The sequence below is a fragment of the Bactrocera latifrons genome, unplaced genomic scaffold (genome assembly GCF_001853355.1).
Source record: "Bactrocera latifrons isolate USDA-ARS-PBARC rearing strain unplaced genomic scaffold, ASM185335v1 scaffold_391, whole genome shotgun sequence".
Taxonomy (NCBI): domain Eukaryota; kingdom Metazoa; phylum Arthropoda; class Insecta; order Diptera; family Tephritidae; genus Bactrocera; species Bactrocera latifrons.
Window position 1 is genome coordinate 123,470 of NW_017537036.1, and position 15,802 is coordinate 139,271.

At 36.7% G+C, this 15,802-nt stretch overlaps 2 protein-coding genes across 2 annotated transcripts; both read right to left on the reverse strand.

The window, feature by feature from the left end:
• Positions 1-317: 317 nt before the first annotated feature.
• On the reverse strand, positions 318-1,144 carry LOC108972324 (location of vulva defective 1-like). The gene has a single exon (XM_018938858.1). It carries the CDS (start codon positions 1,111-1,113, stop codon positions 433-435), a length of 681 nt encoding a protein of 226 aa, XP_018794403.1. The 5' UTR covers positions 1,114-1,144; the 3' UTR covers positions 318-432.
• Positions 1,145-4,963: 3,819 nt separating this feature from the next.
• On the reverse strand, positions 4,964-5,626 carry LOC108972317 (extensin-like). Its single transcript, XM_018938846.1, has one exon. The coding sequence runs from the start codon at positions 5,624-5,626 to the stop codon at positions 4,964-4,966; it is 663 nt and encodes a 220-aa protein (XP_018794391.1).
• Between the last annotated feature and the right edge of the window lie 10,176 nt (positions 5,627-15,802).

The window sequence follows — 15,802 nt, forward strand, 5'->3', positions numbered from 1 at the left end:
ATGTTGCAAGATCGGTCAGAACCCATTTGGGATAACAGTCACTTTTTATTCACCCGCCTTATAGCGCACACCTTGCCCCTTTTGACTACCATTTCTTCCGACCGATGTAATACGTATGTCACTGGGTATCAAAAATTCGCTTGAYTAATTCTTGGCCGCCAAGCTAGGCAGTTCTTCTGGGATGGAAAAATGTTATGACGTATTGAATAATACGTTTACATGCGAGTATAGTTATAGACCCAATAAATTGCAAGCAAAGTKTTGTTTAAATTCCAATAAATAATTTATTATCTTACAAAACTATTGTGTTAGCCAATTCCGTTAACCAATACCCTCTTTTATACACTCAAAGTCATGTTTGAAAATCTTGAAAGACCGTAACAGTTAGATCCTTATCGCGGTTTCTAGTCAGACCTTTTATTTGAATCAATATTAAACACTTATCAGCCGGTTTATACAGCGCGCCTCTGTGGCGCTCTTACAGTAACCATCATACGCATCGAAGAGCATTAAATAGCCACACTCCTGTAATAAGAAATAACCGTTCGTGCAACGATAGTAGTAACGGCAATTCCTTGAATAGGCATAATTCGCGAAGACACCCGCACGGCAAAGTCTTTTGATATTTTGTGCAACTATTGTTGTTGTACTCGCAAGTAGAGGTTTTATTGCGGTTGAGATATTTAGAGTAGTAGCTGTTGTTGTTGGTGTCACCTTCGCTGTTTGTTGYCCGGTACTAGTTGTACTCTGCGTGGTAGTAGTTGTTACTATTGTTGTTGTTTTAGGTGTCGTTGTCGTACTCTCCGTTATTACTACTGTGGGCTCAGCGGTTGTTGCTGACACCTGCTCCCCTTTTGATAATTCACTTAAATCTTCGTTCTCACACTGGTAATCTTCCAAACATTCATCTTGTGTACAGTAAGCCGACGCTTCGCCGTTACAGTAAATATATGGGTAACGGGAATTGCATGCTGTATTAGAATTTTGTATATATTCCGTTGTTTCCAATGCAACGCTGTTGCAATCGCTTATAACTCTCGCCTGTAACGGTGCAACTAATTGTAGCGCGGTTAAAATTATAACGGCAAAATTATATATAAAGGATAATAGCATTTTTTTCTTTAACTCCAGCGACACGTTCAATGATGCGTTTACGATTTGACTATATTTTTTCGTTCGGTGTGATGCTTTTATATGAGCGAACCAAAGATCTCGTCGCGTGTCCCAGGGCGCTTACGCATTTCTAATCAATGAAAGATTGCTTGGCAACATTTTGGTATCCAAATAGTTGATTACTCTCATGATGCATTCTAATGGAATGTAATTTGATGTCATTTCATTCGAAATCTGGAAAAAAAACACAAAAGCCCATAAATATTTATACGAGGTTAGTTCAATAAGTACTTAAAGCATAAAAGAAAAATGAAAATTTTGGAAAAAGTATGGCTTATTCCATAGTCTATAGCTGGATACACATGATCCAAATGGCTCCAACTTATTTCACCCGTCTGAAAAATGTGTTTACTGGAGGTATGAAAAATTGAGCTGGCAAAGTGGTTATTCGCAGTTGGCAAAMATTTCTCATTGACAAACGGCTTTTTTTAAATTAGGAAAAAAAAGAGTCGCACGGGTCTAAACCTGGAAAATACGATGCATTGAGCACTGCGATCCTGATCTAAATTGACCAATTTAGATGTGGTAATACGGTGGGWGTGAGTTGATGGGATGTCATGATGGAAGAGCACTTTTTCTTAACCAAACAGAACAAGTTTTTCTGCAATTCGAGATCCAATCAACCCAAAACTTGATACCGATTTTTCCTTCTCCATGTCTTCCAAACTGGGTTATACTTCGGATCAGTAGAGTCTTGTGAGAGTTTGGTCCTTTCACTAACACCTTTTGAGTTCCAGAAAAGAGTGGTCCCCTTCTTTTATGTCTATAAGGCAGCCTGCGCCTTCTGCAAGGCAAGCAGTAGGTGAAGTCCACAGTTTCGATTGTTTCTTGGATTTATGTTTCGTCGAAGGCTACCAACGATGTAGAAACTTCATCGTGTTGCACTTAAGCAGCTTCRAACACTGTGATGGTATGGTCTTGCGGTCAAACTTATTGTTCGGAGTGAGTAAACMCGGTAAGCGGCAACGATTTTTGAAATTTTTTCTCCGGTTTAGTAATTTTTTGTGTAGATTTGGAGGTTGCTGATCAACAAATGATGTGCAACTACTGGAAAATTATTGATCTAATCCGTCAAGAAAGAAGAGCCCTGTGTACAATATCTAATCGTTTTATATTTTCACTTTACCTCTAAAAAACCAAAATCGATATGATGTGTATAAAAAAAAAAGAACCGCGTATTGTGCTGAACAAAACCAGCGTCACGTTGATATTGCTTAGGAGATGTTGGACTCAGTCTGCGATGACTCAGATCTGCTTCRGAGGGTCATAACTGATGACGAATSATAGGTTCATGGTTATGACGTGGAAACCAAAGCTCARTCAACCCAAATTCATCTGCCGCTTGAACCAAGGTCGAAAAATGCGAGAAAAATTAGGTCGAATATTGACATTTTGTTAACAGTTTTCGTCGATTGTAGAGGCATCGTACATAATAAGTTCTTTCCAAAGGGTCGTCGTATGGTCAGTAAACAATATTAACTGTAAGTTATACACCCGAATTCATGGAAGCTTATGTACTATGCTAACTACCCTGTTCCCGTATCGTTGCTTGTGTGCGAACATTTAGCTTGAAAGAYTACATTAACCGACGCTGAGGAGCTATTGAGTATACAAAAATTGAGGAGATAAAAACTGCATCGAAGAAAGAGCTAATCACAAAAATTACTTTTCAAATATAATATATACGGAGGTGATGACTTTGAASGGCACAAAGTRGATATTCATGARTAAATAAACMCTTTTTGAAGATATAAACAATTCCCGACATATTTTGAAAGCCCCACACTTGTCTTTGTTTCTATTTGACTCAAACCCGAGGACACTTCCGCTTACTCACATAACGGAAAATAAGCGAGTCTTATTCGGCTTTACAGCAGCAGTCCCTACTAAACTATAAGTATTTTCCTTTGCGATAGTGACGTTACCGGCTAGCGAGGTTGCGTACATATCAGTTCGCCCGCTTACCTGGAGGTAAATACTAATTTTTATGTCAGTATGAGTTAACTTCTTTTTGATAAGCGTGCTTTGCCTTAACAACATAATAATGAGTATTTGTAACTGGGTTAAGCAAGAAGTCTGTTATCGCTTCTGGTAGCATGAYGGTGTATTGTAATATTTGTTTACAATTGAAATCAATTGACAAATAGTTATCAGCTGATGAGTGTTTATTTGAGCACTGTTGTGTTCACAATTATAGTAACCGAATGCTAGGTAACTCATCGAAAGTTTTTATCATCTCGTCATCGGAAGTAAAAAGAAAAAGTATCATGCAAAGATAGGTTATGACTTTCTGAAACTCTTTTTTTCCGAACCACGGCTGTGGATATTTAGAGGAACCGTCAAGATTTTAGTTTCGTATGGTTATATTTTTTCAAATTGKCGTACGGTTTGGTTGGGCTGAAATAATCCTGAATCAACTTTTATTCGCTGTTGAACATAACGTTTCGGAGATGCTAGAGAACAAGTTCTCACATAAATCCTGTCTCAACTAACTGGACTGGACTTTCGGAAAGATAAAATTCTTCTGTCTCATTATTCTCTGCGATTCTTAAGGTGGAATTTCAAAAGTAGGTGCCCTTTGATAAGCCCTACCTTACGATTTAGTTCCTTCTTTTCTATAAGTTTGTGATTCGCCGTGAGTTGTTAGAGTTTGAAGACCTATTCAATTTTTCCAACGTCTGTCGCTRTAAGCAAGCTTTTAGAAAGCATAAGGTTTTTAAGCTGTTGATATAATATTCCTATATTTATTCTATTAAAAGAGAATATGTTTRTCGCAATCAGATATCTTCTTTTCATGGTCGTATTGCCGCTCTAGCCGCAGTTTATGTGAGGTGGTTTAAAGAATATGAAGTTTTCAGACAAGACGACTCTCTATTGACTTCTTCAATCTACTGCTGCGAAAAATAATAGRAGCTGCATAGCTAAAWAGAGAAGGTTCAATCTTTTATAYGACTGTAYAGCTGCTGGCGTACGCCGATGATATTGATTTCACTCCACACCCACGCAGGTAGTACTGTTTTYTCYAGATTGTATAAGGAAGCGAGGCATATGGGTCTTGYTGTGAATAAGTTCAAGACGAAATTTTTTCGGYCATCAAACAAATASTCAYCGCATCGCKTCTTKCAAGTCGTTGACAATTTCKTCTATCTTGGWACCAACATCATCACCAACAACAATAACACAAAATCACTCTTCCCAATAGTAGCTACTTTGGACTGAAAAGKAAAGCTATTTCTCKACGAACAAAGACYAAAYTCTAGAAGTCTCTGATTATTCCCGCCMTGCTATRTGATGCGAAGGCATGTACAATGACATCAACTGATGASTCGSCCTTAGGAGTGTTCGMATTGGCAACGGTGAGCASCGCAGTCAACGGAACGAGATATACGGCGGCATTGATATAGTTCAGCGAATCAAGAGACAGCGGCTGAGMTGGCTAGGTCATGTTGTTCTGATGTATGAAAACACTCTAGCTCTGACAGTATTCGAAGCAGTAACCGCCGGGGAAGACCTCCACTCCGATGGAAAAACCAGGTAGAGAGGACCTGACTATACTTTTAATATCCAATTAACGCCAAACAGCGTAAAGGAGGAACGACTGGCACGCTTTTGTAAGCTCGGCTATAGAGAGAAAACAGGAAATTTTTTCACTGACCTCTTTTCTACAAAAGTTGGCAATAAAGAGAGTTCAATAATTTTAATATTTTATTTTCTTTTTCTCGAGTAATTTTCCGTAGAACTGTTGTTATTAATAGTAAGCGGTCCAGTTTATGTTCCCAGATTAACTCATTTATTGACAGCTCGTTTGTGTTCTAATCTTACAGTTGCTTTCGTTTACATCGAAGTACATGTTGAAACCGCAATCTCCAATTCCAAAATAGCCATTAACGCAATGGTAAAAATAACGGCAATTGCCAATATAGGGTACAGAAAATTCCTTGTTAGTTGTGCATTTTTCTCTAATAATAGCCGTAGTTTCGGTTGTAGTTTGAGCAGGCGCCGGTGCAACTGTTGGTGGTGTTATCGGTTGAGCCGGTGCCGGTGCAACTGTTGGTGGTGTTATCGGTTGAGCCGGTGCCGGTGCAACTGTTGGTGGTGTTATCGGTAGAGCCGGTGCCGGTGCAGTTGTTGCTGGTGCCGGTGCAATTGTTGGTGGTGTTATCGGTTGAGCTGATGGAGGTGCAACTGTTGGTGGTGTTATCGGTTGAGCTGTTGAAGGTGCAACTGTTGGTGGTGTTACCACTGGAACAGACCCCGGTGCAGTTGTTGCAGGTGCCGGTGCAGTTGTTCCTGGTGTTATAGCTGGAGCAGGAGCAGATGGTACTTCAGCAACAGCTTCATTGTTACACTCGTTTTCTTCTAAGCAAAGTTCTCTCGTACAATAGGCCGAACTAGCTCCGTTACAGTAAATGTAAGGATATTGTGTGTTGCATGTTGCGTCGGTATTCGGCATAATTTCCCCTGCTTCGGAGCTACATTGGCTGATCACTCTTGCATGYGACAATGCAAGCAATTGTGCCGTTATAATGGCAAAAAATGCTTGTTTTCCAAAGTATTTATGAAGACGAAGCATTTTGTGGAAGGTGTCAAGGAGGAATGATGCAATCGCTTATGTGTTTTACTCCGAACTGTTTGCCAGAGTTAGAAAGTGGCGCACTTTTATAGATTAGCACTGGCACAGCCGAAATACCTGCTGGGTTTAGTCACTTCTTTTTTAATGTCTTAATCTCTWAGACATGCTCTTGTTAATGAAATTAATTGTTTTAACTTTTAACAGCGAGCGATAAAATTTTGCGGATGTTACTACTAATTGTTGCWTTTGGACATCTTTGCGATATTTTTATACACTGGCAATATATTGTCAGAGTGTATAATAGTTTTGTTCACCTAAMTAWTCGGCTWAGGATGAWGTTATATAATACGAAAATGATTCCCGTTCACTAGATGGAAGAGTTCTGGATATTTGGTTTGATACCTCATATTTAAAAATGATAAAATTTTTCCTGCTTCCTTTAAACGTGCGTACTGGGCTCAAAAGGACTTACCCGAAACGGTCGTTTGGSTGTGCTGAATCGCCAAAAATCACAAAGAAATACGCTGGTTGCGCCACGATATATTTTRAAAATTTATCAAAAAACTCACGAAGAATGAATGCAATATGCGGTCGTGGATTAWCGTAGTACAAACAAGAGTTGYTAGYCCATAAGTCCGGTCWCTTTTTAGCTCCGMGTAAATGACGCATAACACTCAAACCGTAYGCCTTGTTGGCAGTCTGGTCGGTCAGAAGGAATTTGGAGTGCACCACTCCTCGRTAATCGAAGAAAACTGTCAACATAATCTTGATTTTTGACCTACTTTGATTTGCTTTTTTCGACTTCGGCCCACCTTTGTCACGATATTCGGCCGACTGATTATCTGTATCCGATTCTTAAGCATAGATCCAACACTCATCGCCAGTAATAATACGTTACTTGACATCCTGGTAGTCGGAAAGCATTGTTTCGCAGGCTTCAACCCGACGATGTTTTATGAAAAAATTTAGTGATTTTGGAACCACAAGTGCTTTCACTTTTCTTAGACTCAAATGATCTTCCGAAATGGKGTTCACTGCTTCCAACGATGTCAGTAAGATGTCTGAATGTTAATCGTCATTCTCAAGCACAAATTTCTGCACACAAAATTTAGTGGAAAAAAGTCACAGAGAGCCAGATCTTGGAAATACGGGGACTGCGTCACCATTAATGTATTTTTTATGGACAATTATTCGCGCACAAGCAATGATACGTGAGAAGCGGCGTTATTTAAACTATTTCAATATTTTTTCGTCGTTCACATCTTCTTGATCCTCTGAGAACAGTTTGTATCACTGATACACGTTGCTGTTGTCCAAGGCAGCTTTACATTCGGAATGCGTCCTTGTTTTTCACCCAACATTTCATGAAATTTTCTTTATCCTATTTTGGATTAAGCAAAAATTTTAGACGAATCAAAACGCGTCCAAGCAAAACAACTATCAAAAATTAACATTTATTAACATTCAAAATGATCGACCGTAAATATTCAAAATTCTCGAAACTTTTTGTATAACGGCTATAGAACTACAACTATTTTAATGATCAACATGACTAGAAGGGAGAATGCCGATGTCTGTAAATCAAGCATGTAACATTTTTAAGTTTCACTGACGATTAGGATGGTTCAATCTGTAAGATGCATTAATGAAGAATTTTTATAATACTGTGGTCTGTGTTCTAAAATCGGTTCAGTATGTCAGTAAATTTGTAAAATCGGTTCACTCGTTCTTTTAACTCTTATATAACCAATGTGAAGATTTCTGTACTTCTGATTATTTGTTATTTGTAATGCATTCACAATTTCGGGAGAGTAAAAAATATTGGGTTGGACCTAAACTTAGCCCACCCTTAGTTGTTTCAACTCTCTTTGTTAGTAAATCACACGCACTTTCTTTAATTTAGGTCAGAAAATTATAAAAAAAAAAGAGTTAAACAATTGATTGCAAAATTTTGATATTTTGTGAAGGTTAGTCTTGAAAATAAGTCGAATGAGTTACGAAGGTATGCTTCTAAGTTTGTTGAATATAATAATTAAACTAAAATTGAAGTTTGTGAAAATGAATATCATTCAAATAATTCGGTCAATTGGGTTTCTTATATGAAAAATTTTTTAAACGCATTGAAAGAATGAAATATATGTTCTATAAGTTTTACCACAGTTTTTTTTTTACTTTACAAGCGTAATTTATTAAATTTATTGAAGTAAGTAAACGTTTGGGATCAAGATTGGATTTAATTAAAACAAAGTCTATAGAAATATTGGGCAAGCTCATCTTGATAGGATCAAGTGCAGCGCATGGTTTAGTTGGATCATCTAGATCCAGTAACCCCTCTAAAAGAAGTTGGTCGGATTTGAAATCAGCATCGTCAAGAAACTTGTAACAGACTCGAAGTCCTTTGTTGTTACAGGAGGGTCCTTTGAAAATATGCAGGAGTTTTTGGTTTCGTCCATGTAAGTTCTCGGTCGGAGAAATCAGCCTTATGACAGATTCTATCTATATCTAAAAATAAAGCGAAGATCGCATAGCTACTATTATTTATTGCAAAACTGTRAAAGAAAATTTCAGAAAATTGTTGATGGGAGGTTTTTATGAAATCTCCTAAATGAAATGTACCAAGTTAAGTTCTAGATTGATTAATACTCTCAAAGAGATACAGAGATACTTGATTTAAAACCACTTGAAGATTAAGTCTAGGTTTTGCTCACAAACTACRCAGTTCACACCCCAAACATATCATATCACTTATTTTGTACTAACCTAAATAAGATTGTTACCCTTCCATAATGAAATCAAGTATCGAAATAGATGTCTTTTGAAGACCTTCTTTTTAAGTTTTTATTATGTACAAACGAAAATAAACTCTTTTGAGTTTTTTCTGCAATCTCTGAGGTACTAACAAGTTCAACAGTTTTTGATCACCAATTATTCTTTTTACTCAAAATGATTTGAGGTTAAGATCAAACCTTGCACTATTTTCAATCATACATCGCAAAAAAAGCACAAAATGTAAAGGGTTCTAAATATACCGTCAAATTTGACTCGAACTGATAAAAAAACAACATTTTCATAAACACAAACCTCTATTTTCGCCTTCAAAATAGGTTCCTCAGCCAACGCTTAATCCAATAACATTACCATTTACTTATTATGAGCCTCAGGTTTTTCGGTTTCGCTAAATTGTTGGACAGTTTCGACGTCATATTATATATATAAATTCAGGTCTCGTCATCAGAGCGTCGTTCTTCCACAAGATTAGGTATTTTGGGACGACTCTAACAATGAAAAAAATTAACCAAAATCGTTAAATCGATCTAGGAGATTAGAGTGCTGCTATCCTGGACTGGATACGCTATTTTGATACACTATCGTAAGAGTTTATAATCTTGCAATCTTGTTTCATCATGGCGCTCAAATCTTTTAGTGTTCTCAACTAACCTATTTTTATCCATTGTTCTTTTTGTAGACAGCTTAAAAACGCCTGATGSGTTCCAAGTATTCTATGTCGTGGGTTGTGATAGAGCTTGGCATTCACAGAGGAAGTTGCAGCTGCGGCAAATATTGCTATAAGGCAGACTCATTGTTAGAGCATACTCTCCATAAAGCCAATCCCTTTTTAGGAGCTATAGGTCTGTGTATATGTCTGTATTTATTTTATAAATACCTGATTCTTTAGCCTGGCATGACTTTGGCTGCATCTGCATCGTTATCTTGCAGTTTGTTATTGATTTTACTGACTGATCTGAGCTATTTGTTCAAAATGCTTAAAAGCTCTTTTACGATCGTCATTAATTGCACCGCGGATTCGTAAAAGGAGGCTCCTAGCTTGGTCAACTAGTCTGCTTATTCGTTAACGAAGTCGTTATTCCTTTGTTGACTGGCTGTCAGAATAGGCAAAGGGAATTTCGTGTGTTAAAAAGTTATTGCTTTTTTGGGGAGAAAATACTATTGAAGCCAAGGTTTGAACTGATCAACACTATTTGGACTCTGGTAATGAGGTATGACAAAAGCTCTGTGCAAAGTGGGTTCTGCGCGAGTACTTTTGGACCAAAAGCAATGATGAGTTGTTGATTCGGAACAGTGTTTGGAGTTGTTGAAGCGTAATAAACCAGAGTTTTTTCGTCGATATGTGACAATAGATGAAACATGGCTCCATAATGTCACTCTGAATTTCAATCGACAGTCATCCAAGTGGACTGAAATTCGGCTGAACGTCGGCTGGCAAGGTTATGGCGTCTGTATTTTGGGTTGTGCATGAATTTATTTTTATTGACTAACTTGAAAAATTCAGGAACATCAACAGTGACTATAAATAGCGTTATTAGACTATTTGTACGACGAAATCGGCGAAAAACGGTTGCATTTGAAGAAAATAAAAGTGCTGTTTCACCAAGACAATGTCACAAATCAGTGAAAATGTTGGAAATGGTTCCTGAATTAGGCTTCAAATTGCATCCGTATTCTCCACATTTGGCCCCAAGTGACTATTTTCTCTTCTCAGATCTCAAAATAATGCTCGCTGGGAGGAGATTTCGGCAAATGCAGAGATGATCACCAAAACTGAAGCAAAAAACAAATCTTACTGCAAAAATGGTATCGAAAAGTTGCAAGATCGCTGTGATCACCCTTGAAGGGAACCACGTTGAATAAAAAAACGAACGACTTTCCAAATGACATGCTCCATATTTTTAGCAAAACTTTCGTAATATTTCTCTCGTTTTCTACTCATAATAATGAAAGTTACAGTCCGGTTATATGGTAAGTGCTTGTTTTCATTCCATGATGATGACAACATTTTTAAGTTTACTTAATTTTTATACTCTTACAACATGTTGCTACAGATTATAATTATTTGGTTTTAAGCTATAAATAATTATAAGAAATTGGCGTTGCTCATAAATCAACATCACAAAGTGTTCGTAATAATAATTTTTTGTCTACATATCCACTTTATAACAAGTACACCTTTACAAATTTAAACAGTTGCTAAATATACCGTTATATTTGAGGTGGGCGTAGATTCCATCTATTTTCAAATTATAATTACTATATATGACACTTATATGATGACATATTTGCGCTGTGTCTCTTAAACCTAGCAAAAATAGACGCACACACACATACATATGTGTGTATTACAGTTAATCATTGTAGTTCAGCATATTATTTTAGCGCAGTGTCGCACTATATTGAGATAGAAACGACTACTAAAATTTCAAATTTTAATAAGCGCTGCCGAGTGCAATGAATGCAACGATCGTATTACTTAAGTATATAGTATGTATCAACACATGAAAGTACAGTGTGCGACACATGTATGCTTTCGACAAATGTGTGACTTCCAAATATTATAACAGACAAACTCTGAACTTCCTATTGTTGTAATGAGTGTGTTACCGTGAACTCAGTAGTGACCCAAAATAAGATAATACAAACAATCATTTCACAAGAAAAAGATTTCCTCTGAGTTTCGCTAAAATACCTCCACATAAATATTAAGTAATATACGAGTACATAGTGTAAAGTAAACGGGATGCTTAAAAATTCTGAAATTAGTTATATTCAATTCCGTACACGACCGCTTTTTCTTTATTTCTTGACATTGATTCCCCTCCGGTGCGCCAATGACGCCTACATCACATATTATATTGCAGCTTAGCCGAGCGGGTTGCCGTATCGTTTCAAAGTAATTAATTATTAATTAATATTGTTTTTTCTTTTTTTTTTTTTTAAATAAAATATTAGTTATTTTATGATGTACACATGTGGGCATTAGGGTGATTAAAAAAAAAAATTTCTTAGAGGTGTCTAGGAACTTATTTTTCAGCATTTTTTTTTGAATCACCCTAGAGGGCATATTTGTACAAGTCCGACGCTGAACCGAATTTCGAGTTTCAAGCATAATCGGCAATTTCACTACAATTTCAGGTTCGATAGTCGTACGAAGTTGATAAATCGTCTCTGGCTTATTGGCATAGACCACAGACTTGACATACAGGAAATAGTCTAATGGCGTCAAATCGAGGCGACCAATTGACTGGGCCATTTCGTGAGTAAACACGTTCACCAAACTTGGTTTTCAATAAAACGATTGTGATATTTGCTAGGTGACTTGTGGAGCCGTCCTGTTGGAACCACATATTGTCCAAGTCCATATCATAAAATTTGGGCCAAAAATATTCGGTTGTCATTGAGCGGTAGCGATTCCCATTCACAGTAACGTGCCGGTCTTGATCATCACGGAATAAGTATGGCCCAATGACGCCGTCGGCTCGTAAACCCCACCAAATCGTAATTTTTTCGGGATGTAATGGTGACTTATGGGTACGTGTAGATTGGCGCCCGACCAAGAATGCATATTTTTCTTATTGACGATGCTATTCCGCCAGAAATGAGCTTCATCGCTGAAGATGATCCGGTTCATTTTCAAGTTGTTACACAACTCAATTCATGAACATACGACGATTCTGGTCGTAAAGAGGCTTCAGTTCTTACGTCAGTTTTCGCAAATTGTTTGACATTTTGATATCGGTTAAAAAGAAGTGCGCAAAATTATTAAATTTGCTCGTAAAACATAAAATGTAAGTATTTGAGACAGTTATTTGGATTTCTTCACCAAAATCAATACTTTTCTTTTTTAATTTTAGGTGTAAAAATAAAGTTCAAGAAAACATTGTTTTAAATTTTACGGCTGTAAAAAAGTGAGCAAAATATCACGCGGTAGTGTAAATATGTTAAATGCATAAACATTTTTTTAATAGGTATGGTCCGATTGGAAAGGCTGCATCCTGATGAAAATCCCACACAACAAATGCGAAAGCAGAGCTACTGGAGGAGGGCACTTCAACAAATTTTCCCTAACCCCCAGTGAGGAAGAAGTAACTCAAATTTGTGGAATATATACGGCCGTGGAAGGCATCGCAAATCGCTCTTCATTTGGGTTTAATATTAAAACTGTTGATGTTGCCAGCGATTCTTTGGATGCCATGCTTGAAAGTATTGATGAAAAAGCTGGATCACTAAACATGTAACTAAGCAGAAGATGCTAGAAATCGCAAAAATTCGAGTCCAAAGAGATATTTATTTTAAACCAAATACTGAAAATATAGAGTAATTAATTTTACTAAATAATTATATTATTAAATGATCTCATGGTCAAAAAGTTTAACTTAAATCTAATATTTTTATTGAAACCAAATAATTATATTATTAAATGATCTCATAGTCCAAAAGTTTAACTTAAATCTAATATTCTTATTGAATAAAAAATATGAAAATAAAACTATATGCGTTAATTTATTTGCGATTTCATCTCGAATGGATACAGCGGCAGTTTGTAGATGGTCGCTATAGTCAGCAACTTCTTCGTCCAGAAAATCGTCCACTACATCTATAGCAAAGGCAACCAGGTTATAATGGCGACAAATGCACTGCAAAGCCACTGCATACATTTTTAATTGTTACAACTTTCTCTGGGACATATGGCATAGTTGTTTGAAGACATTTAAAGCGGTTCTTGAGGACTCCGATTACTCTCTCAACGATATTTCTTGCCTTGGAGTGTTGTAAATTGAATTTGTGCTGTGGTGATCCAGTGTTTGCATCATGGTAAGGGGTAAGTAAATATGGTTCCAAGCCATATACTGAATCAACTAGTAGTCAAGATCTATGGTCTCCGCTCGCATACTTTGGCAAAATATATTGTTTGGCACCACTTAAACAAAATACAAAAGGTGTCGTGACTAGAGCTAAGGTGGCATGCATCCACAGCCGTTATACGCATTCTGTAATCGAAAATCTCTAAAAGAACTCACAATCATCGTATTACGCCGAAATAACCCTTTCTGTTGAAAAACAAATGCTCATTTAGCTTCGGGCTTCGTAATTTTTAAGTGTGTTCGGTCTACACAACCGTTTATTCCTCGAATACTGAAAAAATGGGCTTTCCACATTCAAATTTCTTCTTCACTCATTTCTAATTTAATCCATTTTGGACACAGTGCTTTTTCTAAAGCATTTACCATCTCATTAAAAAATTTACACACGGTACTTCTTGCAAGGGATATGTGTGCAAGATACCTCAAAGCAGTAGCAAGCTTTATTTCACCCATAACAGATGACGGATTTATTAATGGTTGGACATCATGAACAATGCCCTGAAACGCTTCTTTACTTATCCTGTAATAACTTTGTTTTATATTAGGTTGTCAAAAAAGTTTGTTCACAAAATATTTTTTGATGACTCATGCCCAGCTCTTGACCGATGCTATGGCTGAAAATGTTGAAAAGTCGTTGTGCGGTGGAAATGGAAACTGCATCGGGTCCATAAACTGCACAAATTTTATTGGCGGCTTGAGATGCATTTTTGCCTTTATCGTAGTAGTACTGTAAAATATGCCGTATTTTCTCTGTATTTTGCTCCATGTTTGCGACGCTATAACTTACGCGCGACTTAAAAGAAACGATAATCAATCAAACACGTATTAGCGCGTGAAATGAGCTTTCCAAAATTGTATAGCATGACCCGATGCGACGAATAAAACTAGAACTACGCGCTTTCAGCGCCAACTAGCGAAAATACCGCAAGACTTTTTTGACAAGCAATATTAGTATACTTACAAAGGATGGGAATGACACCTTAAAATATGCCGCCGAATTTTTTCATTGCTTTCCCATGCATTTTTAGTCAATAAATATGCATCAATAGAAAATAAGCTCATTTTATTAAATTCTTTGACACAAATTTAATTTGCCAGTACTCAATCAGCTGTTCGTAGTTGATTTCGAATTTAAGAAAATTCGCGCCAATTGTAGAACACTGTTAAAAAATTCACGTAATTTGCAAATTCTGTGCCGGATTTAAATCCAGAACATGCCTGTATGCACTGTTTTGCCTTCTAATAAATCCCACAGATGCTCAGTAGGGTTAAGGTCTGTTGAAAGGGGTGGCGTTCGAAACTGTTTAGGTGGATTGTATAGCCAAAAAAGACTTACAATTTCAGCTTATGTTCCTTGTCGTACTGAAAGTAGTGATCGTTGCTTAGACTGAATTCTTTTTCAATTTTTAGATACATTGTTTGTTCTATCAATATTTGATTCAATTCATATTTGATTCCATTCATTACACCGCTTCCTATGTGTTTCAGCGTTGCTAACGAGCTCCTTTCATTAAGTTCTGGTTTATGGTCATACAAATTTACGCTTTTTTTTTGCTTTATATATCGCAGGACACTTTTCAATTCGCAATTTATTTAAATCCGAGAAATCCGACTGGAATGTAGCTATGACATTTTGTTTCACTTGCTTGTTCGATTACTACTCTAAAACTTTGGTTAAACGCAGTCAGCATACGCTAATTTCATATCTTGCAGCAGAGATATACAGCCTGATTTCCATACTATTTGAGTTCGGTTGTATTCTGACAGCCTTACAACTTTTATGATAAGGCATGAAACATTATTCGTATTTAGTATTGCTGTTGATAGGTGTTATTCTTATCACGACCTTATATCGTGCAAACGATTGTGCGTAAATAGTTAATATTGTAATAGTTTTGCTCAAATTCGTATCTTATCATTCAGAATTGCTTTGTTTACAATTATCTGGGATGTCGAAGAATCATAAATCTTAAATAATCAAACCAATGAATAACACCATACGATTGAAGGTGTAAATAAATCGATCAACTGTTTGAGTTATCCATTGAAAAGTTATTGGCTAGCTCAAATGATAGATATTTAGACACAGATAATTTCAGCAGCTTTATCGCAAGAGAAATTTACTGTCGAAATTTCGGCCGAATCGGAGTCTCCGCTTTGTTTTATTATTAAAAACAAATATCAGTTAATAAGACAATTATTATTATTGAACAAGTAAGGAAGGGCTAAGTTCGGGTGTCACCGAACATGTTATACTCTCGCATCAATTACCGTATTTGTGTAAAGTTTTATTCCGCTATCATCATTGGTTCCTAATGTATATATTATACAGAGAAGGCATCAGATGGAATTCAAAATAGCATTATATTGGAAGAAGGCGTGGTTGTGAACCGATTTC

Bases quoted from the DNA above. Each gene is read 5' to 3' on its own strand.
- LOC108972317 (XM_018938846.1), bottom strand. From the start codon at position 5,626: ATGCCGAATACCGACGCAACATGCAACACACAATATCCTTACATTTAC.